We start from the raw sequence: 23,041 nt of genomic DNA on the forward strand, positions 1-23,041 counted from the left end.
CACATCTGAAGTTTAAGAATCCACTACACTCCCATTCCCTTCCATTTTTCCAAATCTGGATAAGTAGCACGATGTTCTCGTGAATTCTTACAGGTTTATTATCTCAAACCTTTCCAAGATAAGCATCTGAGGTTATTCTGTCTCTCTCCTCACTCACAGGGAAATAACCCAAAACCTGCAGCCAGCATTGCATTGCTGCATGCTTGAATTCTGTAAGCTAAACTCTTAAAAACCTACTTAAACAGAAAAAAGTAATCATGCTTCAACTTTTGCCCGTAAAGCCCAAACATGATAGTGATCCATCTCATCTGAGCCATTAATTTTATTAGTCAAAACTGTCCAAGGTCATATTTTCCAACTGCAACAGCAAAGCACGTTGCATTGTAGCCCTGCTAACAGTGCAGAATCAGGTGGGAGGAGAGATCGATGCTGGTTTTGTGTTGAGAAGAATTGCTAAGCCCTGACCCCTCGAAGACAAAGGGATGGTGCAAGAGTAGTCAAGGCCAAAGCTCTACTTGTAGAAAATCAATGGATTATGCACAATAGCAACTGCACTCAGATGTCCAGAGCCCAGCTGGAGTCTGTAGATCTGGACTCTGAACTCAGAGTATCTGACACTGAAAACTGGAAAAAACACTCCCCCTCTCCTTTTTTTTTTTTTAATTTTATTTAAACAGTCAAAGCAGAAGCAAGCTTTGAACTAGAAGTCTTGAAATTGAGATGACTGCATCCCTTCTCTTCACCACTCCTTATGATCTTTGGTAGCCAGCCAAATGGCTCAGCTTAGCTTCACTTTCCACATCAGTCCAAAAGTTGAATAAGGAATACAACTTGCATCAGGAGAGGGCTTTATAATCACATTAGAGACATGCAAGAGAGACCGGCTACCTCGGTTCACTGGACAGTTTCAACGATGCTTCATAATGAGGTACAGGTGTTGGCACTAATTAGGAATACTCAGCTCACTGCTGACATCAGCCCCTCAAAGCAATGACTGCACTTTAATCCTTTAAGCCACATAAAAGAAAAGCAGAGAGCAGGCAGACCAAAAACAAAAAAAACCAAACCTCTCTGAAAACGCCTCTGCAGAGGACTGAAATATTTTTGCTTACTTAAGGGGAAAAAAAAGTGTCACAAAACTTCAGGAGTTTACTGTGAAGTATCCGAGTACGTACAAGAAGCTAAACCTCGTGTATAACCAGAGTTTTATAATTTTAGGAAGGGTATCACTGCATACAGTATGTATTCATCACAACTATCAACACTTATATCCAGAAAAGCAGCACAGAATAAAAAGGAGAAGCAGCAGCACATGTAAATATTGTGGTAAGATAAAATTATTCCATCTATGCCTACCAGCCTTCCAAGCATTACAGGGTACACCGAGATAGATTTTAACTGAAATTATTACAAGGACTTCTGCAGGCTGGAGCCTCATTGTTAACAACTTCTTTTATGACTTCCTCTCCTTTAAAAGGCTTTATATTCCTTTAAAATCCACAAAACTTTCATTTAAAAGGTGCTGTCTGAATGCTGAAGGTATATAGGTTCAATTTACACATTGTAAACACCAACACACACTTTTTTTTTTTTTTAAAAATATCAGTTCCTCCTTCACTTACATGCCAGGTCATGAGGTAGATGTTTTCGCTTCAGCTGATGACATCACAAGCTCCTAAAAAAATGAAAGGAGTGCTATTTAGGTAGTAGGAGTGACATCAGGCATTTCACGTTTGAGCTACAATTTAAGTTTTTGGCAAGTAAGTGAAGGGTATATTATATTTTTATTGCAATTTTCCCAAGGAAATGATACTTTCATAACATAAACCCTTAAATTCCGTAATTCTCACTTAACATACAGAAAAATTAAATGCATCAGCTGTATGTACACATGCTACACTATAAATACACAAAGTACTACAATTAAAAGTAAATTCATAAGAACAATCTCAAAGTCATCTCTGTCATTCTCTTAACATGAATGGGAATGAACTTTACCAATACCAACAAAACAAAATTTTAATTAGTATATTCTCTACCCTGTTTTGGGAACACAAACCAAAAAGTTCAGGTAGCAGCCTGATTATTCAGCTGACTTAAGGGGCTGATTTCTCCAAATACACTGATGCTTTCTTCCTTCTAAAGGGTCTTCTATGAACTGAGCACACTTAGAAATTCAAAGGAGGGCAAATAAAAAATAAGTATAGAGAGAAAAACTCCCTGTGGCTCCTGCCTTAATTCCTCAAGACATTCCTTCGGACCTCTCCTTGACAATCCCGGATAGCTCAGCTACCCTGGCAGGGATTCTGCGTACTCGCCCTTTTTAATCTAGTCCCAAGCCTTGAGCAATATTAAGAATGGGAATAGCAGGAATTTCTCCCTCCACCAACTGCCCGCATTCCCCTCCTGCAGGATCGTGCACATGTATGTTTTGTGTCCCATTGTAATGGACATGGCAAAAGCATTAAAGTTGTTCCACCCAACAGATGAGTTGCAGCACTCCTCGGAGATGTCAGCGGTTAGACCAGGGGCTGCCCTGGCAGGCAGTCCGCCCCATGCCTTAGAGTAAAAAAAAATTAACAAAACCAGGACCGCTACGAGCTGGGGAACAAAGTATTAGAGAGTAGAAATTCAAGTAAAAAACCAAGGAACCGATAACTGCATACCCTGCCAGAAGAAAAAGAATAAAGGGGGAGGAAGGGGGCATGGCAATGTCTTTAACTGAAATAAGGCAGTTTCTGGCCAAAGTGTCAGCACCATGCTGCAACATTTCTGGTTCTCCACCCATCTGCAGTACAAGAAAAGGATACCACCACCCATCCACTGAGGAGTGGCACAGATCCTATTACTTAAGAACTATTGTTGCTCAACTTAGGCTGTGGCATCAAAGGAAAATGTTTACTTACATTTGGGGAGGGGGGAAAGAAGGGGAACACACAATATATATAGCTCCTGTATGCTGACCTTACAAAATGTTAAGGTTTTGGCTATGTTAATTTTCTTTGATTTAAGGTTTTGCCTTTGGGGTTTTTATGTTTGTGTGTTTTGGGTGGGTTTTTTTTTTTGGTTTGTGGTTGGGTTTTGGTGTTTTTTGTTTTGTTTTGTTTTTTTTAAATTGTCCCAGTTTCCTCTTCCCATCTCCTTGACAGTCTCTGGCTATACCCCACATTAAGCAATTAATTTTGAGCAACATGAGAAGATCCGTAGATCAAAGCAGTACTAGAGCCAAGGTTGCCAAAACATGAATCACGCTACACAGGTCAGGTTTTTAACTTGAGATAAGCAGACACACTCTGCCGCCGCCACCACACACACAGCCTGAGGTGATCCACAGGGCCCACGAGCAGGAGACGAAGCACACTTGGCACAAGCATCAATGGGAGCCTCCGGTCCCCATCCCGAGGGACCCAACTCGTGCACAGCAGAAACACGGCGTGCCGAGCTGGCGCACAGCAAGTGGGGGCGATCGGAGGGACTCGCTTTAAAAAGCCCACTGCTGCTCTGCTGCAAAACCCTGGTATTAATGATGCCTCTACCCTCCGGCTAAGAAATGCCAAGAGCCTCACCCATAAAACGCACTGGGGGAAGGAGGGCAAGGGAAGAGATGAAGTAAAGAATGAATAAATGCCTGCATCAATTTTTCAAACATGACTTTGAACAAATTTTTCTTATGTTTCATTATGGGATAATTCTTTAGTGTCCCTACTGAACCCCTTTAATTTAAGTTTTCCATAGAAACACAAGCAGAGCCCTGGTTGTGGCAGCTCAAATGGCATCATTAAAATGCAACACAGCCTACAACTTTTAAGTGTGAACAAAACCACAGCTTTTGCCTCCCAGCTGAACCACAAAACTAATATATTTTTGAACTCTTCATTAAAAACACATTTGTTTGCTCAGTTAAATGCTAAGCTGAACTCTGAAATATCAAAAGGTTCAACTAAAAATCTTTTCTTTCTCTAACCCTTATGCTATACAGTCATAATCTTCAGTCCCAACTTTACTTATTTCACAGCCATGTACAAATGTACCAAATAGTATGAAAGATATAGTAGCTGACCCCACAAAATACCACTCTCCTCTCCCTTTTTTTTTTTTTTTTTTCCTTCTTTCTCCTTTGGAAAGCCAGCCCTAACATACTAATTCAGAAACATTAAACTAATTCATCTGAAATCAATGAGCAGGGGACACTTTGCTAGTAGGTAAAAAACCCAGGAGAGTGCTCCCCAGCCTGGAAGGGTGCCAACCCCTCAACCTCCCCATCAGCAGCAAGCTGGGGAGTGGAGTGAGGAACACACAGGAGATGCTCGCCTTGCTCTCCACGCACACTGCTGCCGACAGACTCCTCATTTCTACTCCCTCAATACATTTGAAAAAGCAGCAGGGCAGCAACAGAAACTGTAGCACAGAGAAACAGAAAAGCAAAAGAAAAAAATTTATAGGAACTAAAGGAAAATGTAGATACAGAAAACAAAACCTAGAAATGCACAGTAGCTTTTCATAAACACTGCCTGGAAACTAAGTGTCACCAGGGGAAAAAGCATCAGGAAGATTTGTTTCTTAAAATACAACTTTTAACAACAGAAAGCCATTTGGAACAAAGACCTATTTTTGCAGTTATCACTACTGTTAAACTATCACTCCCTCTGTAATTTACCATAATACTTACCAACAGCCAAGCCTCCAAACCAAGAACTGCACTGGTTGAAAACAGTGCTTCGTGCTTTTCTCCTTACCCGTCCCACACGCTGCACTGCCATTTTCAAAAAAACAAAAGAAAAAAAAGACAAAAAGACAAAAAAAAAAAAAAAGAGAAGGTCACAGAAAAAAAGACCTGCCAGGGTCCTGGAAAAGGGCACCGAGATAGGAGCAACAGCTCAGACTGTGCCTAACAGAGACGCTGCATCCTCTCCAGGCGAGCCTCTTCCACTTTGCGTGACTCTTACTGCCAGAAAGCTTGTCCTGGCACTTAAAGCACTCATCTTCCTCAACACGGTTCAAGCCCTTTACCAGGTTTTTCTCTGTGCCGGACCCTGAAGAGATCATCCCTTCCTTTCTTATACACCTAACTTCATGTTTGAACACTATTCTTAATGCTTTTGTTAGTACATCCTAGTCTTTTTTCCAGATTAAATAAAACCCAGTTCCTTCACGTTTTCTACATTTCTAATCCTTCTAGTTGTTGCTCTCCACCACCCTTTCTAAGGCTGGCGCACAATACCACTATGAGGTTGTGATGCCCAAAGCTGATTCCAGCTGAACCCTTCCCTACACAGAAAACACTTTTTTCTTGTTCTAGAAAAACATCCTTTTCTGTCACGTGAGCTGCAGATGATAATTCTATGTTCAAACTTCAGTGCATTTGCTTTTGGAACAGCATGACCCTGTTGCCTCACATCCCGGCCATGAGCATTTATTGCTGCTGGGCCCATTGCTCCCGCCACAGAGCTGCTGCTCAGGCCCATCCAACCCCTCCTTCCAGACTTCTTCAATCTGCCAAGATAACTCTAAGTTCAAAGCATCTTCTCAGACACAAAGCTCCACCCAGTTTCATCTGCGTATTTAATGAGCAGAGTCCTCATTCCTTTATCCACATCATTAATGGCAAATATTAATTAATACTGGACCTAGGAGAGACCACTTAAATCTCATGAAATTCACCTGTCTTGTTTGAAACTAATGAGTAGCTATCTGCCCAGTTTTCTAAGCAGCTGCAAACATTCCTGTGAGCATTTCACTGAATTCACATTTCCTTAGCTTGCTTCTGATAACATGTGTTGTCTGACAACTTGCATCATCTACTGTGCAATTCCCACCTCACAAATGACTTAAGACTGAATTTTCTGAACTGGTCTTGTGATGCTTCATGTCTCCTTCACGATAAATAATCCCATGGATATAACAACTGCTTATGTGGGAAAGCTATTAGAAAATAATTTTATTATTTCCAATTTTTTATAGACTGTTTCAGATATCTAATGCATGTAGCTAGCTTCCCATGGACTACCAGTAACATTACACAGACCTCTTACAAAAAGCAGATCAAGATTTTAATACTACCAAGACAGCACAGGAGATAAAGCCAGTAGTTTTCAAGATTATAAATAAATCATAGTATGAAGCAGGAAGGTAACGGTACTCTTCCCCCTACAGTTCTGGAAAAATCATAATTGGAACAAGTATCCAAATACCAAAACAGTATCCATCATATTTAACAGAAGAGATACTTCCAGGCAATACTTACCCTACAGAGACTTGAAGTAGAAAAGAAAAAGTCACTAAGCTTTAAGAAAAGGCTTCTAAAATCCTTACTAAGTAGTCATAACAAAGAGGGTTGGATTTTTGCTTGTAATAAACTGTGATCTGATGCTGCTTTTTCAAGAGTTTCTAGCAGTGCTAACTACAGTGAGTATTCAGCAGCTTCTTGACTTTTACCTCTTCCACATTGGCTTAGTCAAAAAAGTAATTCAGTACAAATTCATGATCTCATTGTAAAAATCTAAAGATAGTCCATCTCACCTTATGGCAGGTCAGAGATGCAGAAAGCATCTAACAAAGCCTGCAACTCTAGCACCTTCACTTCCTTCCACCATCACAAAAATATTACACCTTTACGCAGCAACAAGCCTATTGTTAATAATAACCAGTGACTTAGTAATTCCCAGCAACCAATTAAAATTTGCTGGGAAAACAATTTCCCACAGCGGCTTACCCTGTATTCAGACACACAATGCAGCAGGATGTCTAGAAGGATAGGTTTCATAAGGCGACTGACAAGTAACATCAAGCCGTTTTATGAAACGCTCTGAAGTCCTGGGCCCCTAGGCACTCGGATGGTGACCCAACGCATCAGCTATTTAGCACGTGTGTAGAGCCAGCCATTCTGCAAAATACTCAAAATTTCTTATTCAGTGCTTGAAATTACTTGTTACACAATATAATTGACGTACACATGCAAAAAAACGAGTCGAGGGCTGAAACCACTGCCCCAAAGGGAAAAGCTACTGAGACTGACATACGCACAGGATTTAACTTAAACACCCAACCTAAGGTGCACACAAAGTTGTTTATATTCTTCATATACCAGCGTGGGTCTGTAAGAGATCAGATGTAATGGGATAAATTCAAAGAAAGAAGAAATTTAGGCTTTGCATTAAGGAAGCATCCTGACAGTCACAACTGCTGGTCCGTGTCCCCAGGGGAAGGATTGGAAGCTGCAGCTCTTGACGTTTAAACAAAGATTGGACAAGAGTCTCGGTAGCTGCACTGCCAAGACAACATGCTCTGGCTCAGCATTTCTCAAACCGGCCCGAGGGCAAGGCAACAACAAATGGGACCCGAGTATAAAGAGGAGGACTGCACAAAGCAGTTTGTTTGGCCTGTCTGCACTTAGGACTGCACACAGCCACACAGGCAAGTTGCTGTGGAGCAGCAAATACTGTGCATCAGCTACTCCACAGTACAAGCGCATCTCGCTGCGCGTGGGTGAGAGCAAAGCAATCCCAAGTAGCTATTCCACTCTTACCTCTCTCTTCCCTACACCAGAGGCTGAGGGATATATGGACGTCAAGGGATGCTACAGCATACAGCTGCATGAGAGGACAGCTACCGCACATCAGCTCAGGTACGTGCTCCTCTTATTCAAGGAGATGTATTACTTCAACCTGGTGCAGGATGCTCCTTTCTCCCAAGAGTGGGTATTGCCTGCAGCAGGTTGCATTGCAGTGCGGTGGAGTATAGCAGAAAGAGACCACAAATGCACGTGGCAGAAGCCTGCAGTAGAAGAGCTAAATTGGGATAAAGGTATTGGGAACTGGCAGCATGCTTCCCAAATTCACAAAGCCTAGAATGGGGTACAGGCAGAAGTAACAAATATATTTGATGCTACCTACTACCAGGAGCTGGAGAACAGGGCTGCGAGTCACAGACTAGCAAAACCAAGCTATTTGTGAGGATCTGGAGCCAAAAATACAAATCCAGTTCTTGAGGAAAGGGAACACCACATGTCTTGCCATTAGCCACAGCCACGTGTTGGCCAGTCAGATTTTAACTGTCAACCCACCTCATGCGACTTGTACATCCTGTCCTAAACAGATGTGCTTGTGTGCATTTCCTAAAGCTGAGTGATGGCAGTACTATTTCATGTTGTATTCTGAAGGGAGGTTCAAGTGAAGATTTCAGAATCAATAATCTAGATGACCTAGAAGCATCTTTTCCCATAGCTAATTTCCATTATTTAATGCAACTATATTTGTGCACAGTTATGGATATCTTTAGTAGAGATCTTAAAATAAAAAAATAAAATGATTCGCCAAGTGTGAGAACTTTTAAAGTATGTAACAGATGTTATGTTTCTGATGGCACAGCCATGCCATTCTCATACACTCTGGAGCAAGTCCCATGACCCCACCACACACACAAGAGAGTCACAAATGCTAAAAGCAGTATCACTTACTCTTGCCGAGTCCTCCACACACTGACAATATAAAAGATGAAGGGCCAGATTTAGACTTCGGACTGAAGTAATACCAAACCGTGCACTTCAATGCCTTCAAGTGAGGTCTCTTACTCCAGAAGAAGAAGAAGAAGAAGAAGAAGAAGAAACAAACCCCAGAAGGCTTTAACTCCCCATGCAGCGAATGGAAAGGTCTTTATGGTAGGACTCAAAGTGCCCAGCGCGTTCAGGACAGCCAGCTCACACAGTGAAGAGGGAATGACGCCAGAAATCTCTCCTCTCTCGCAGATTCAACTGCTGATTTGCAGCCCTGTAAACAGATACCTCCGGCAATCAGATCCATGCTTGGACCTTTCTTCCTCTTCTCCTCACCTCACACGCACTCTTCAGATGGCCAATTCAGCATCGCGTAAAGCCCTCATTCTGCGCCTCACCTTCCCAGCCCTCCTCCCTGGCCACTGAGACTCAGCCCCAGACACCTCCTCCCTCCCAACCACAGCTACCAAACCCTCAGTCCCTTTCCCTCACAGGACTCTGCTGCTGCCTGCCTGGAGCACACAAGCATCCATGGCCATCCCCACCAGTCCACTTGAAGACCAGTTTGAGCAAGTTTTTCCTAATCTATATCGTGCCGTTTAGCTTCAACTACTTACTCGCAGGATGGCCACCAATTGCTGGGTAGTGTCAGGAAGAGCTCATGTCTCAAACCACAACTGGCTTTTACAAAACAAATGAGCCTGCTGAACCTCTGCTCCTAGTGTCCTCAACACAAATAGAAAAAAAACCCCAACCCACAACTAATCGACATCAGTTAGTTTTAAAAAAAGATTAAGAATAATTTATGTTTGGATTACAGGAGGAAAGCTATCTCATGGCTGGATGACAGTAGCCAAGAAAAGATCATGTTTCCTTTTCTGGATACGTTCAGTTGTAGTGCTCACCAGGCTACAGAACGTGCGCTTTTGAGTTTCTCCACCTGCTCTGGGTATGAGCAATCTGAGTACTTAAAGTAGCATGCATATACTGAGTACACACATCACCTTTCATCTTATTTAACTCACAACAGCTAAGTCTATGCCAAGAGAAAAGTACAAGAAAGCTGTCAGCATCTGACACTTACCAATTGCTGCATGTTATTTTTTGGTTACTCCACTGAGTTACTCATCCTGAACAAGAAGTAATTTAATATATTAGTTTCCTCAATACAAATATTCTTTCTTCCTGGTCTTGAAGGCAGTCTCAGTGCGTGCCCACAGAAAAAAAAACAGCCTGCTGAACAGCTCACCTCATATCAAAACGTTTAGTCAGTATTTAACTGAAGGATAGTCAGTTCCCAGAGAAAAAAAGAAGGGCAAAAGAAAAGTAACAGAGTGTTAACTTCACTTGTTCGTCACAGTGATTTGAAGTACTTTCAACATCCTTCAGCAAACTCAGGACATTGGTATTTGTGAGATTTCCTAAGGAAAGGCCCCCTGTTCTTTCTTGGTCAGACATCCAATCACCACACCAGCACTCAAACTGTCACCTCTCTCTGCAAAGAAACCCCATCAATAAATCAAGCCCTCAAGCTTTGCACTTAGACTGCAAAACGCTAGGCTTGGAACACAATCAAATGACAATTAATGAAGCAGCAGACACAAAAACACATTAAATGAGACTTCATCAACTTCATCCTTTGTGGCTGCAAATTCCATAGCAGCAACCAAAAATGAATTCTTCTTGAAGATGATCTTAAATGGCTGGAAAGGGTTGGGTTTTTTTTACTGCTATGAAAGAAAAACCTGTGTCAACTAACTAATCCTTTGCCAAAGCCATTCCCGCTCACTCAGACAAAACACATGACAAGCTCTGAGAAACAAGCAGGGAAATTTTGGCCTCAGTGGAGTCAACAGGAATTAAAGTCAGTGCCAAAATGAAGTCAGAAATTAGCAAGGCATTTATCTGATGAATTTGTGAGCAGAACTCCTAAGCGACAAAACCGAGTTTATTTCTTCTCAAAATTTCCTGATGCAGACGTCGGTCAATGCAGGGGGAGTTGCAGGATCAAGTTGTAATGCAAGAGAGCTATTCCTTTAAAGCACCCACTGCCAGAAGAGCTTACTGTCAAAAGGAAAAATGTGACCTTTAATAAAATTGTCTATACAGACCTTTATGATTTTTCACAGTTTATTAAAGTAAGACTTCCACTGTATAAAGCTGTCGTCTTTACAGAGGCAAAACTTTTGACGTTGTTTTGCAAGGTGTTAAACTAGACGTACAGAGACTGCCACTCACGTCAGTATGGACAAGCTTCCACCAGTTCTGAGGAGGACGGCAGGTAACGCTGCTCCTCCCAACAGATGGGTATTTCTGCACTTCAGGCACATGAATGGCACCAAGGTCTCCCGTGCTACGCTGCTCCAAACCCCATCAATGACCCAAAAGGAAATAAGAAAAAAACAATAACTTGCTTTAATAGGTTTGTTCCCCAAGAGTTTTACAACACTGCTGCTTACCTGAAGCACAAAAACTCCTATAATCCTGTCCGTCCTGGAAAGCTCGACAGAGAAAGTAAACAGAGGAGCTGAGTTTTTCTCCTTTGAGAATTGCCATCATGCAGTTAAACTCACAATTCTGACTGATGAAAGCTCTCATGAAGAGGCAGAGGTGCTACAGAGTACCCTAACGTGGCATTAAAACCTCTGAAAGAGAGATCTAAAGATGCTTTATCATGGCCAAAGTCATCTGGTACGGGAGCGAAGCAGGCTTGACTTCCATAGTCCTCGTGCAAGGGCTAACACTAATGCCATTCCTTCAGAATTAAATGCATAAAACCAGTCTGATCATTGTAACGTAGTTACGCTTCGTGCGACACCTTCAAACTGTTAGAAAAGCAGGTTTCTCCAACAGAATGAGCTTAATACAGATTCCCTAAAACGATTTCAAGGAGGAAAGAAAAAAAACATTTTGACAAAAAAAAAATTCATAAGATAGAAAATGGTTAGAAAAGGATTTGAGAACAAGTGCATCCTGGTTACTTTTAAGTGTTTTGAAAGTTACTCCACTAAACCAATGCTTTGCCACTGTCTTGTTTTTCCAGCAGTTCCTCTTGATACCTACGTTTTCTTTTGAAATATACTTATTATCTGTACAAAACACACATCAGAAATTGTATTTACTTTACATCAAACACACAGATTCAACTTGCTTAACTAAGCATAACTTACATATATACAGGCATAAGAGCACAGAAGTTTTTGTTAAATATACAAGCAAAATATTCATCAATACAAGCATTCACTGAAAAAACCTGTTATACCATGAATGCTCTATTTTCTATGAATATTTTAAAAAGTACAACTTCATTTTTCAGTGGATGATGCTTTTATATATACACATATGTAAACCCACACAAATGTACTAGCTGCAAAAAAATAACACCTCACATAAAAACACTGATGAGGGAAAAGCCTCTCTTTATTTGACCTAGCAAACCTACACAAATCTTATTAAAAAAAATCCCCAAAGGTCTGCCAAAATATTTTCAGGCCGATTGCAAATAATCTGTAAGTCCATACTGTCTGGAGTCTGCTACAAGAAACAAATTTAATTTGACCTCACTGATTTATAGGGTCCCGAGAATACTGTGAGACACTCATTAGAAACGCTGTTTTCTCCAATAACAAGGAAAAAGTTGGGAAGTCAAGGCAAACAACAGAGGGGACAGCCAAGGGGAGACTACAAAGGCATCAAAGACATGGCTGGGAGAGATAAGTAGGAACTATAAATCACGTTCAAGTTGTCCTGTACACTCGAGGCTTCCCCCCCCCTTTTAATTTACTTTAGACATTTTTCCAACTTTTAACTCATTCATACCTCCGAAGTGGACTGCTTGAAATGTGGAAGTCAAGCATGCAGAAGCGAACATGCAGAAAACAAATTTATTTCGATAATCTTAAAAAAAAGAATGAAATGGCACCTGCAAAAGCTATTAGACCTCAGCAACCTAAATTCATGCATAGCCCTGTTTGCTGTTACATATAGAGGCTTCTGAAAATCTAGAACAAGTGCACAGAAGACACTGAACAAAGGCTCTAAGATAGCACTTAAACCAGATTAATCCATGCAACGGGAGTCCCGGGGCTCTGACTGACGCTGAGTTGATTGTCAGGAGTGCAAGCTTTCTAATAACTTACATCCCACCTTCTGAAGTTTCATGGTGTTTATAGAGGAAGAAAAATGAAAACACCACACGTCAGATGTAGCAAAGAACCATACATATTCCATTTTAAGCAATAAATGACAGAACACACCAAGTACTGATACATAAAGTAATTTTTAGTGTCCTCCTCTTTCATTGAGCTCGGGCCAGAGTCTTCATATTTGACAACAGTTGTTCCACAGTTATTTCACCTCTGAATAGGCATATAGATCTGATTGGAGCAAGTCAGAACTCCATCAAAACTGCAGAAGCACACATGGCTGTAACCTGCTAGTGACTGGCAAAATCTCATTCTATTTCCACTGTCGGTAAACTCTTTGCACACTAGCTGTATTAAAAAAAAAAAAAGGTATTTTGATCAAAAATGTCATACTTATTACCAACTTCAACACACTTAAACACCAGAAAAACATCTGACTAAAGAAAATATTCTAAAATTTTCACAAAATGTCTTTGCAAAACTACAGTATGAGATCTTAAAAAATACAAAAAAACCCCCCAAAATTAAAACCACCTAAATGGATGGACACCAGTTGCAAAGAGCACACAAAACCATCTTGCATTATTTTTATTTATAATAAAAATTTTGAAATATTTCATCTCACAAGTTTTGTCACCTTTTTCTTTTCTTTTTTTTGGCCCCAAAAAGTGAAGAAGCATTAACAAAAAAAAGTGCAGAAAATTAATTTCTATAATGCAGACAAAATATTTTGCAAAAATAATTTCCATAGAAAAATCAATACCATTAAGCAGGAGTGAATTTTACTTCCTATGTATGCCAACAGCCATTACAACATTGCGCCTCAAACAAGCACCTTGTATTAAGATCAACCTTTTGGTTCCTCCCTTACGCTTAGCATATTCTGTTGCAGAGCTGCAAGTTCCAATTTGTCAGGCAAAATGTTTCACTTCTTAAGGTTGCTCATTTCGTGCTACGCTGGAAATGATTATGTTCTTAACATAAGGAAGACTGCAACTTCATTATCGGATTTAAGTATCTGCCTTTCAGTTGCTTAAATGACAGTCAATTTGATTCTTGTAGAACACCACAACTGCTCTCAAATTAGGCTGAAGTTGAAGAGTTGCTAGAACTCCCCCCAAACAAGGTTAACGCTATCAAAGTGTAGCAATGTGACGACTGGTAACCCTTCCCTTGTCAGGCCAGCAGTCATCATTCTTGAAAAAACACAGAAAACTATTTTCTGTGCTCAAAACGAGCATTTCTTCTCCTTCCTATCAAACCACATTTAACAAGGTTTACATTGCACTGCGGAGTAATCACCTGTTATCACTATTTCAGTCAGTTACCTGCTGGGAAAAGAGCCTATTTGCATGAAAGCAGGAACGGGAGTAGGAGTTTGTTACTCTTCTTCCCTTGCAAGTACTAATAAAAGTAGGAGAGGTATTACTCCTACCTCTCCTTCTGCTGAGACTCCTCCTCCCCAGATAATTGCTGAGCCTACCATTTTCTTGCGGGTCTCCGTAACTTGCTCGCATAATGCGTATTTTAGCTCCGTGAGGTTTTGGGTGCCTTTTTTTCTTTATTAAAGCCAAAACCTGAGTGAGACATGGCACTATTTCAAACGATGAGCTCTCTACAGTCACTTTGATATCAAAGCCTGCAAATCAACACTGGAAGCATATTAAAGAAATACAAGCAAAGCAGAATAATAAAGAGAATTAAAAACCACAAGCAATCCCACTAGGGACATTTTTTCCTCCCCTGTCAGGATACACATTTCTTCTATACATTTTTTGTATCCAGTGGTTCAAGATGTAAGATCTTCTATGTGGCAGCAGAAATAAAATACTGCCATTTTATTCTGCCATACTTGATATGTAGAGAAGATTTAAATATTTATGCATTAAAAATAATTTTCTCAATATCTTCACACTCTTTAAAGCAAACACTAGTTAAAACTTTTCTGGTCTGTTGGTTAAACCAATACTCACATTTTTAAAGTGGCATGAATGAAAGCTCAGAGTTTAGTTATGATTTTCAAGTGTTCCTGAACACCCATGTTACAGTATCAACCTAACAGCATATCAGCCTAACAACCTCAATGTCTTTAGTAAAAAACTTTTGCCTAAGATTTATAGCAGATACATCATTTATTTGCATAGCTAAAAGAAATTCTGTCATATTACACAATAAAACTATGTATCATAATTAAAAGCTACTTAGCGCAAAGGCACGTCCTATTCAGGAGTTTTCCTTCCACTACTTGATCATTTACCCAACAGCATATTCTAAAACAAGAACTACCTGTAAATTTAAAACACAACTTGGAAAACACTTTGTAATGCAGTTGTGCAGAATTAACTATTTGCAATAAATGCTCCAGGTCAGTTGTTTCGCTTTGCACAGCCCAGTAAGTGGGGTACCACTCTCCCTTTGGAGGATCCCAGGCATCCCCGTGTCTACTCACCCACCACACAGCGCTAACTCTTGGAAGCTGTTGGACTTGCTATGCGTCAAACCACTTGCGCAGGCGTGAAACTGCTCTCTAGGGCACGAGCAAGAGCCTGAGCCTTTCACCAGCAAAGGCTACCACAGTCAGGAGCTTTTAGCAGATATGACAGACCCTCAGAAAACCCTCAATAAAGAATTTTTTAGAGAGGGGTTAAAAAAAAAAAAAAAAGGGTGGGGGGGAAGCCCTGGACAGTAGATTAGTGAAATAATATGTAATTCCCTCAGGACTATGTGACAAGCATATTTATTTTAGCAACCAGTCAGGCATGTGTATAAACCTGTTTTTTAACACATCCCTACAGCTCTAATTAAAACACAAGGAGGCATTAATGACAAGATATGTTATATTCAGCATTCAATTCAACAAGCAAGAAACAGAGCTCTGTAATCTAATGCTGTAACAGGTGTACTTTAAAGATGGAAAGCACTCCAAAGTTTTCAAACAAAGTTTAACAAGCTAAGGCAAGCATCCCAGTATTTAATCCAGGAGAAAGTTATAACAAACAGCATCAGCAGTCATGAGCTCATCCTCCCACCTTCTCCTGCTCCTCTGAACAGGGTGCCTTAACAACTGCCGGTGGAGCCTCTGCAGCCGTGCTCGCAGCTCAGGGTCTCTTCCACTTCTTTAAATCCAAGTAAAGCTTCTATTATAGCTCTACAAACACAGGAGCTTTCGTTAGTCCCAAGATCACACGTCCCAGACTGCTCTAATCCCCAAATTCTTGGTCTCCTACACACTGAAATAAGATCTTAAATGCTGGAAAAGTTCAGATGCCATCTAGAGAAGGGTGACTTGGAAGGAAATAAATATGAAAGAGCAAACAGCCCAAGGAAACAGGGAGGTGGTTAGTAATTACACAGACGTGGAAAGGCAGAGCCAGCAACGTGTGGGTTCAATATCTTTCCATAGAAGTCAACACCCAGGCTGTCGCGTTACACTTCTAAAACCTCTTTGCCAGATACCATCTTATAGCTGAAATAAGTTGAAGTATCAATAAAAACAATATCTATAAACACACCTTTTAAGGGTTCTGAATAGCAGATGTGCAGTTGTAGCTAGAAGATAGCATAAAGAAAAGTCATTTTAAAGTGACAGTGTAATTGATCATTTAACATGGATAAATATAAAAGAAATCACCTCTCCCCCTCTTTTTATTTTAAATAGCAGCATTAAGTTAAAATCAGCTGTGCACTAGAATGCAAAATTTCATATAGTTATGTCACTTTTCAGAGGTGCCATCAAGCCCTACAGATCTCAGGCATCTCCCACTCCCACCTGACCCAGCCTCCGCCAGCACAAAACCTGCCAGGGCCCTGACATAACATTTTATACATCAGCTCTTCAAGATGCAAATAGCATCTGTTGGCTTCCATTACATAAATATCCCTGATAAGAGCTATTATTAACTTGTTACTTTCCATTTTAAGTAAAGTATGTCAAAATTGCATTTAAGTCTCCAATTACATGAAGCCTCAAGTGTTATACACACTTCAAATCTTCAGAAAAGACAAACATCACATGATTTCAGAGGAAGGGCTCCCCTCTCCAGAAATTCGAAAGCCCCTGAGTCCGCTTAGCTGTAGCTCCTGCAAAAATTGTGGAAATGGGGAAAGATCAAGCTGGCATGATCAAATGGCAAATTTTGGCTAAGTCCATCTGTGTCTATAACACAAGAAGCGACCAGCCAAAAAGCAACACCACTGATCTAGACAAAATGGCAAGTTTTTGGTTATAAAATGCATCGAGAGCCGGATAACCACGCTTAACAAAATACTAACTTTTAAATTTCAGTTGAATGCAACATTCTTTGTTATTAAATTGCCCTGTATTTTCTGAAGAGTAGGCATAATGCTACACTATCAAACCTGTTCAAGTAAGAGCCCCGAAAACCACATACCAGCTTCTAAAGGAGACTTCTAGGGACTGAAGGAGAAAGACACAACACAGAAGCAGAGGTTTATGGAAGATTTTCATCCATGGATCGTAAAAGACACACTAGAAAAATAGTACACGTTCCTCCTCCGGCTATATGCCAGGTCTCGCCAAGCTAACCAAAAATGTACAGACACCATGTCATGCTCCTTACCCTCTGTGACATGATGATCAGAAATTAATTTCAAAGATTGAAATAACCTACCTAAATAGACTACAGGGAACAGCACAGGGGTATCAATTTCAAACTCAAATCTCAAGTCAGCTTGTACAGCGTTTAAGTTCACTTCTCACCAGCAAGTCTTACAAATCCAGCCATTTTCACCACAGCCTTGGACAGCTGCCATCACACACGCCAGAGTTCAGGTCACCAGTCACGACAGCCCCCAGGCCAGCTGCAGCAAGTTCCTTGGGATAAATGCTCTACAGCACTCAGCACGTGGTAGCTGCTTCAGTGACCATGCGCATGCATATGCCTATGTGCACATATATAAAGCTGTACAGATAAAAATAATACTCAACTGTAGCCAAGCAGCCTTTGTAAATTCTCCGTAAGCAAACTGCCCAGCTCTATGAAAACTACCTGTGTTTTAAAAACCAAAAGCCCACAACAATCTCAATAAATCCCAGATGAAAACGTCCTGATTTTCTGCCACAGAGAGGAAGTTCGCAGAACAGCAGAGAAGGAAAAAGCTGGGTTTATTCTAACACTACACTGGGATCCTCTAGCCCAGATTTTTACATTCACAGAGGATTTTCATTATTTTAACGAGATCCCAAATGAACGTGCATCCTTGCCAATAAATGCCACTGCATATGTTCCTGCATCAGCTCTCTAGCAAATCTTTGCAGGTACCTGCTACACATACATAACTCAAATAAAACAAACAAACAAAAAACCCCACAGTTGTGCTGACTGACTCAACTCAGGGGAATTTTTCCTGCTGGGGGAGGGAGGCCTGTTCTGTAAAAGGAACCTAGAAAGAGGAAACATCAAATGAAGGACAGGTAATAGAAACAGCTCTCATTATTTTGATGACTTTTACAGCGTACAAAGTCCAACTTTCACAGAAGAGAGCTTTCTTCTGCTCCTCTTTGGCATTATAAACAGGGCATGTCATGTCTAGTCTGGAAAGAGGTCAGAAGTTCAGTTAAAAAAAAAAACACAAAAAACTTTGGATCATTAAAGCACTAACTTGCTTTTAATTTGAAAAGGCACTTTCTTAACTAAAGTGACTTCAAATTGCATTTTCTCCCTTCATTAAGTGCAGGTGAAGGCTTTTCCGACATTCTGCTAAGGAACTCTGTGACGGGCTTGATAAGTTATGCTAACATGCTTTCATCCAGGTCACCCTTTCCTCTCTAAACTCACCCGGCTCTCACTTTTTCAGGTTAGCTCTAATCACCACTAAGATGTGGTCTCACTTTGTAGAGATTAGCAGGTGTGTTCGAGATGCTCTACAGAACAGCCCACAACAAGCACCAACATGACGTAAAAAGCTGGCTGCAGATAAAACATTTTGCACGCATCAAGACAAAATACGGTTCTCTTAATCTTTCAGTTTTAATGCAAAGGCTCTTTTACGTTAACAGAGGCACAACAGCTTTCAAGTTTCTAGTGTATTTTAATCATGGGATTTCTAATCACAACTGGATGCCATCCCCAGCACCCCCTTCTCCTGAACGTGAAAAAAAATATGGCTTTAAAGTACAGCACTAATTTAGTGATATCTTAATTGAAGTACATAGCCACTCATTAAAACGATTCGTGAATAATAGCTAAACTCTTCAAATAACTGTAGATGCTTTTCATAAAAGAGCTGTAGTTAAAAACTAGAAAAAAGCAGCATTAATTCTTCCCATTAAGATGCATTTTAGGACTCCCTATACCCAAGTCTCCCATTAGTAATCACAGAATTATTTGCAAGTGCTACTTTTGCTGCATACCCGTCCGCTAATCATACCGGTCGCCGTACGTCCGTAGAACGAAGCCATGCCTTTGCAGAAAGATGAGCGACATTAAAGCAAACACGGTGCGAGGGAAGAAGGTTTGATTTGGAGAAGCGGAGCAGGGACCTTCCCGTTGCTCTCCCCACAAGCCGAGGGGGCACTGGGGCTCCATCCACACCCGCTGCCCAGGATAAAACTTACCTTGGCGGCGCGGCGGGCCGGGCTGGGCTGGGCTGGGAAGGCGGGAGGGCTGCGCTAGCGCTTCATTGTCAAACTCAGTTCTAGCAAGTTCCTCGACATGCTGGCGGAGCGGTGCTCGGCAGCGGACAAGCGCCCGGCTGTCTGTCTGTCCGGTTGTCGGTCGGTCGGTCAGTCCGCCCGCAGCCCGGCCGCCCCGCCGCCACGCCCAGCCGCGCTCCGCAGGGCCCCGCCGGCTCGGGGACCGGCGGGTCGCCGCCTCTCCGGGCTGCGGCGAACAAAAGGGCGCTTCGCCGGGGGCCGCTGCCGCCGCCGCCGCCCAGCCCCTGCCCCGCCGCCCCCCGTGGGCACAGCCCGGCGAGCGCGGGGGAGGAGCAGCGGCCCGGCTCCGGCGGGGCGGGGGAACCGCCGCAACTTTTCCCTCCGGACGCGGCCGGGGCCGCAGCACCCACGCCGGACAGGCGGCCCGCCGCGGCGCCCGGGGGACGCTGCCCAGCCGGTACGGCCACCCCTCACCCCGGCCCGGCTCCGCATCCCTTTCGGCGCCCGACGTACCCGCAGGACTCGCCGCCTCTCCCCGCTCGCCACTGCTTCCTCCTCCTCCTGCCCGGCCTTGGCGCCAAACGCCGCCGCCGCCTCCCGCCCGCCGCAGGCCCGGCGCCTCCCCCGCTCACAGGCCCGGCGCGGCGGCCCTGGCGGCCCGGCGCCCGCCCCCCGCCCCGCCTCCATGCGGGCAGCCCGGGCCGCGCTCACCTCCCGCCGCCGGCGCGGCACGGCCCGGCCCGGCGCGCCGCCGCGTTCTCCCCTGCTCGTCGGCGTGGGCGGCCGCGGCCGTCAGGGCTGGCGCTCCCACCGCGGCGGCGGCTGCTGCTCCGACTGCTGTTCCTGCTGGTGCCGTCCCGCGCCGGCGCGCATCGCCTCCGCCCGCCCGGGCCCGTGGCCGCCGGCGGCTCCCGCCCTGCGTGCCGGCTGTTCGGCGCGCCCGCAGCCAGGCCCCAGCCCCGCGCCCGCCCCACTCCTCCTCCTCCGGCGGCGGCGGCCGCACAAGAGCCCTATTGTATTATTGACACTGCTGGGCTCCAGGCCCCGCCTCTTCCCCTTCCCTCCTTCCCTTCCCTCCCTGCCCGCGCCGGGCCTTCCTGCCAGCTGCGCCGGCAGAACCGGCCTGCCTCGGCGAGCGGGAATGGCCCTGAGGCGAAGGCCTCAGCCCCGGGCTCCTCCGCGGGCGTCAGGGCTGCGGGGAGCGAACCGTGGCCGGAACCGAGTGAGAGGCGGGAGGTGGCTTCTCCCTTCGAGGTGCCCAGAGCAGATGAAAAGCGAGCGGCAGCGCCTGGCCGGCAGCCCCGAAGCCACCAGCTACCGAGACCCAACTTGGGGCTGAGTGACTGGCGGCAGGGGCAGAGGTCCCCAGGTGCCTCGCCTCATCCCATCTGCCCACCAGCGGCTTCCCATCCCTGCCTGGTCCTGCACGAAATCAAGAACATTTTACACAAGTGACACGACTTGTAAAATGACGAACGTAAAGTCTACCTTAGGGCAGCTTTTAGCCAGCTGTTGGTGTTAGTTGCTTGACTGGTGATGGAGTTCCTTATCTATGTAATGTTTGATAGCACAGTAGGTGACATCAGTTAGAATAAAGGAAACAAGCAAAAATTTGGCAAACCTCTTCCATGATTAGGCCCAACACGCACTCCCCGTACTGCTGTTACCAAGTACCACCATCAAATGCACTGCAAACCCCTTTTGCCTTCCTTACCAGAAGGGCTGCTGCAAAGAGATTTATCTGGAGAACACCCTTCGGCTGCTGCAGCCCTGATCTCTGTGCACACCATAACTGAGGCATGGAAAGGCTATGGAAACCTGGCACTGAAGGAAATCGAACCTAGGGTCTCAAATCTGAGATACAGCCCTTCTCTCTAGGCCAGGCACTGAGAAGAAACAGCAAGAATGAGTAGTACAAAGGAAAAGGAATGAAGAGATGAGTATCAAACATGGCTGGGATAGTTTGACACACCTGAGCTGCACTTCTACAGTGTTTCCGGACAGCAGCCAAAAGCTGAGGTGAAATGGATGGTAAGAGAGCAGGCACCCTTTCAGGCCAAACGGTCCATCTAGCTCAACAGCCTCCTGCCTGCTCTACCAAGGCACGGGCCCCCCACATCCACTTCCTCCTGGCCCAAGTGGGCATCCACAGTAAGATACTTCCCCCAAGTACTCTGCAAGCCTCCAACTACTTTTCACTCAATTTCCCAAGCAGGATGTGGCACGTCTGTTTAGTAATCCTCAACAGATCATTTCTCCAAGTACTGGCCCAAGTCAGCTTTCATCGAATCCATGTAGGCTTCTGACTGTAAAGCACTACTGGCAACGACTTCCATGGATCTACCACCTGCTGCTGCAAAAAAAAAAACAACAATATTTTTTCTTTTGAATAGCTGGTTAATATTCCTGCGTGTAATATGAAGTGTAGCTTTCTACAAATGCAGTTAGACCGCAACCAAACAGTGATGCTGACACGTATGACTACCTTCATGCACCAGTGGTCATCTCATTTGCCTTCTGCTCATTAATATATACTTGCCAGGAAAACACTCTGAGCAGCTTCAGAAAACCGCAACATCAAGTAAAATAGCAAGAATGCTCACCACCACCACCACTTGTGGAATCCTCTGTATCAAACCAGGTGTCCAGGCAGCAGGGCAGGCAATACTGATGTTCAGCAAGAGATCTCAAGTCAAAAATGAAGAGGATTCAGAGTGATAAAACCAAGTCCATGCACTATAGAAAAAGACCTGTTTTCTAGTCATAAAAGGACTTTAAAGTCCAACTGAGTTAAAATAAACAGAAACTGTTTTCAAGTACCAATACCTGAATTCGGATTGTAAAACAATTTCTATTTTTTGTGTGTCCATGAAACCTGCTTAGTAGACTGTATATAAATACTGTTTAAAGTATCCGTCATTCTGAAGGACAATGAAGAATCTGTATTACCATCAGTGAAGGAAACACTCCTATGAGAAGTTTCCTGCCAGATTATATATGAATGACTTCATCAGGAGCAGATGAAGCCCAACCCAGGAAAGGTGTTGTGCAGATACCTTCATTTTTCCTGCCTGGGAGCACCCGCTCTGCCTGCACTGGCTGTCACACGTCAGGAGAAGATGACATCCAAACCTCTAGTTCTACAGTAAATCCACAGCTGCATGTGGTGGGCTCAGGGCCAGAAGACAGGTGACACGGGAAAAGCTGTGGCAGAAAGTCCATGGGGCTACTAATTTCAATAAATACTTTTACGTGCAAATGCATTTATCGTTATCTCATCCTGTGTAACTTCTAGCAAACTATTGACTGTTTGATAAGAATTTACACAGAAATGCATTTACATTTGCTATGCATTTCTACAGGAACACCAAGCAAGATGAATAAATAGGAAGCAGATTGTACACTGCTGTTCTTTTTAAAGACATGTGCAACACAGTTTCCGCATTTTCTCGAGAACGGATGAACTACAGATGCTCTTATTCACCTAGAGAATATGAGGAATTTACAAAGCCAGATGTTAACATGTTGATAAAATAATAGCACAAATATGACGTCCTCCCAAGGGAGGAATGCTCTGGAAGCTACGAGTATAAGAGATGTGGTCAGAATGTATGCCATGCTCAAGTTGAACCGAGTCATTATTCAGCTGTACCAAGGCTGCCCATAGTATATTAGGGTATTAAGAAAGTTACACTGAAGTAATGTTTAACAGCTGAGAAGTAGGGTCACACAGAGTTTAACACAGACTGGAGCGACAAAAGAAGCGTCTCTAATTGAAATATCTAGAAG

The 23,041-nt window shown here is 43.3% G+C and overlaps 1 protein-coding gene across 10 annotated transcripts in view; it reads right to left on the reverse strand.

The window, feature by feature from the left end:
- JADE3 (jade family PHD finger 3) overlaps positions 1–20,242 on the reverse strand; it is a 70,971-nt gene extending 50,729 nt beyond the window's left edge. Inside the window, exons 1-5 of one of the 10 annotated variants that reach the window (XM_054838552.1) lie at positions 19,964–20,228; positions 19,214–19,358; positions 15,666–15,784; positions 10,730–10,849; positions 1,623–1,675 (exon numbers count right to left, since the gene is read on the reverse strand). Coding sequence is in view for 1 of the 10 variants with exons in the window: in XM_054838503.1 (XP_054694478.1) it covers positions 17,357–17,381 (25 nt within the window). In the remaining 9 variants the exon portion in view is untranslated. Of the gene's footprint in view, positions 1–1,622; positions 1,676–10,729; positions 10,850–15,665; positions 15,785–17,356; positions 17,478–19,213; positions 19,738–19,765; positions 19,937–19,963 lie in introns of those variants that run through there. The other 9 variants (XM_054838562.1, XM_054838580.1, XM_054838523.1 and 6 more) reach the window with 9 other exon arrangements.
- Between the last annotated feature and the right edge of the window lie 2,799 nt (positions 20,243–23,041).

The sequence above is a fragment of the Grus americana genome, chromosome 1 (assembly GCF_028858705.1).
Source record: "Grus americana isolate bGruAme1 chromosome 1, bGruAme1.mat, whole genome shotgun sequence".
NCBI classification, from domain to species: Eukaryota; Metazoa; Chordata; class Aves; order Gruiformes; family Gruidae; genus Grus; species Grus americana.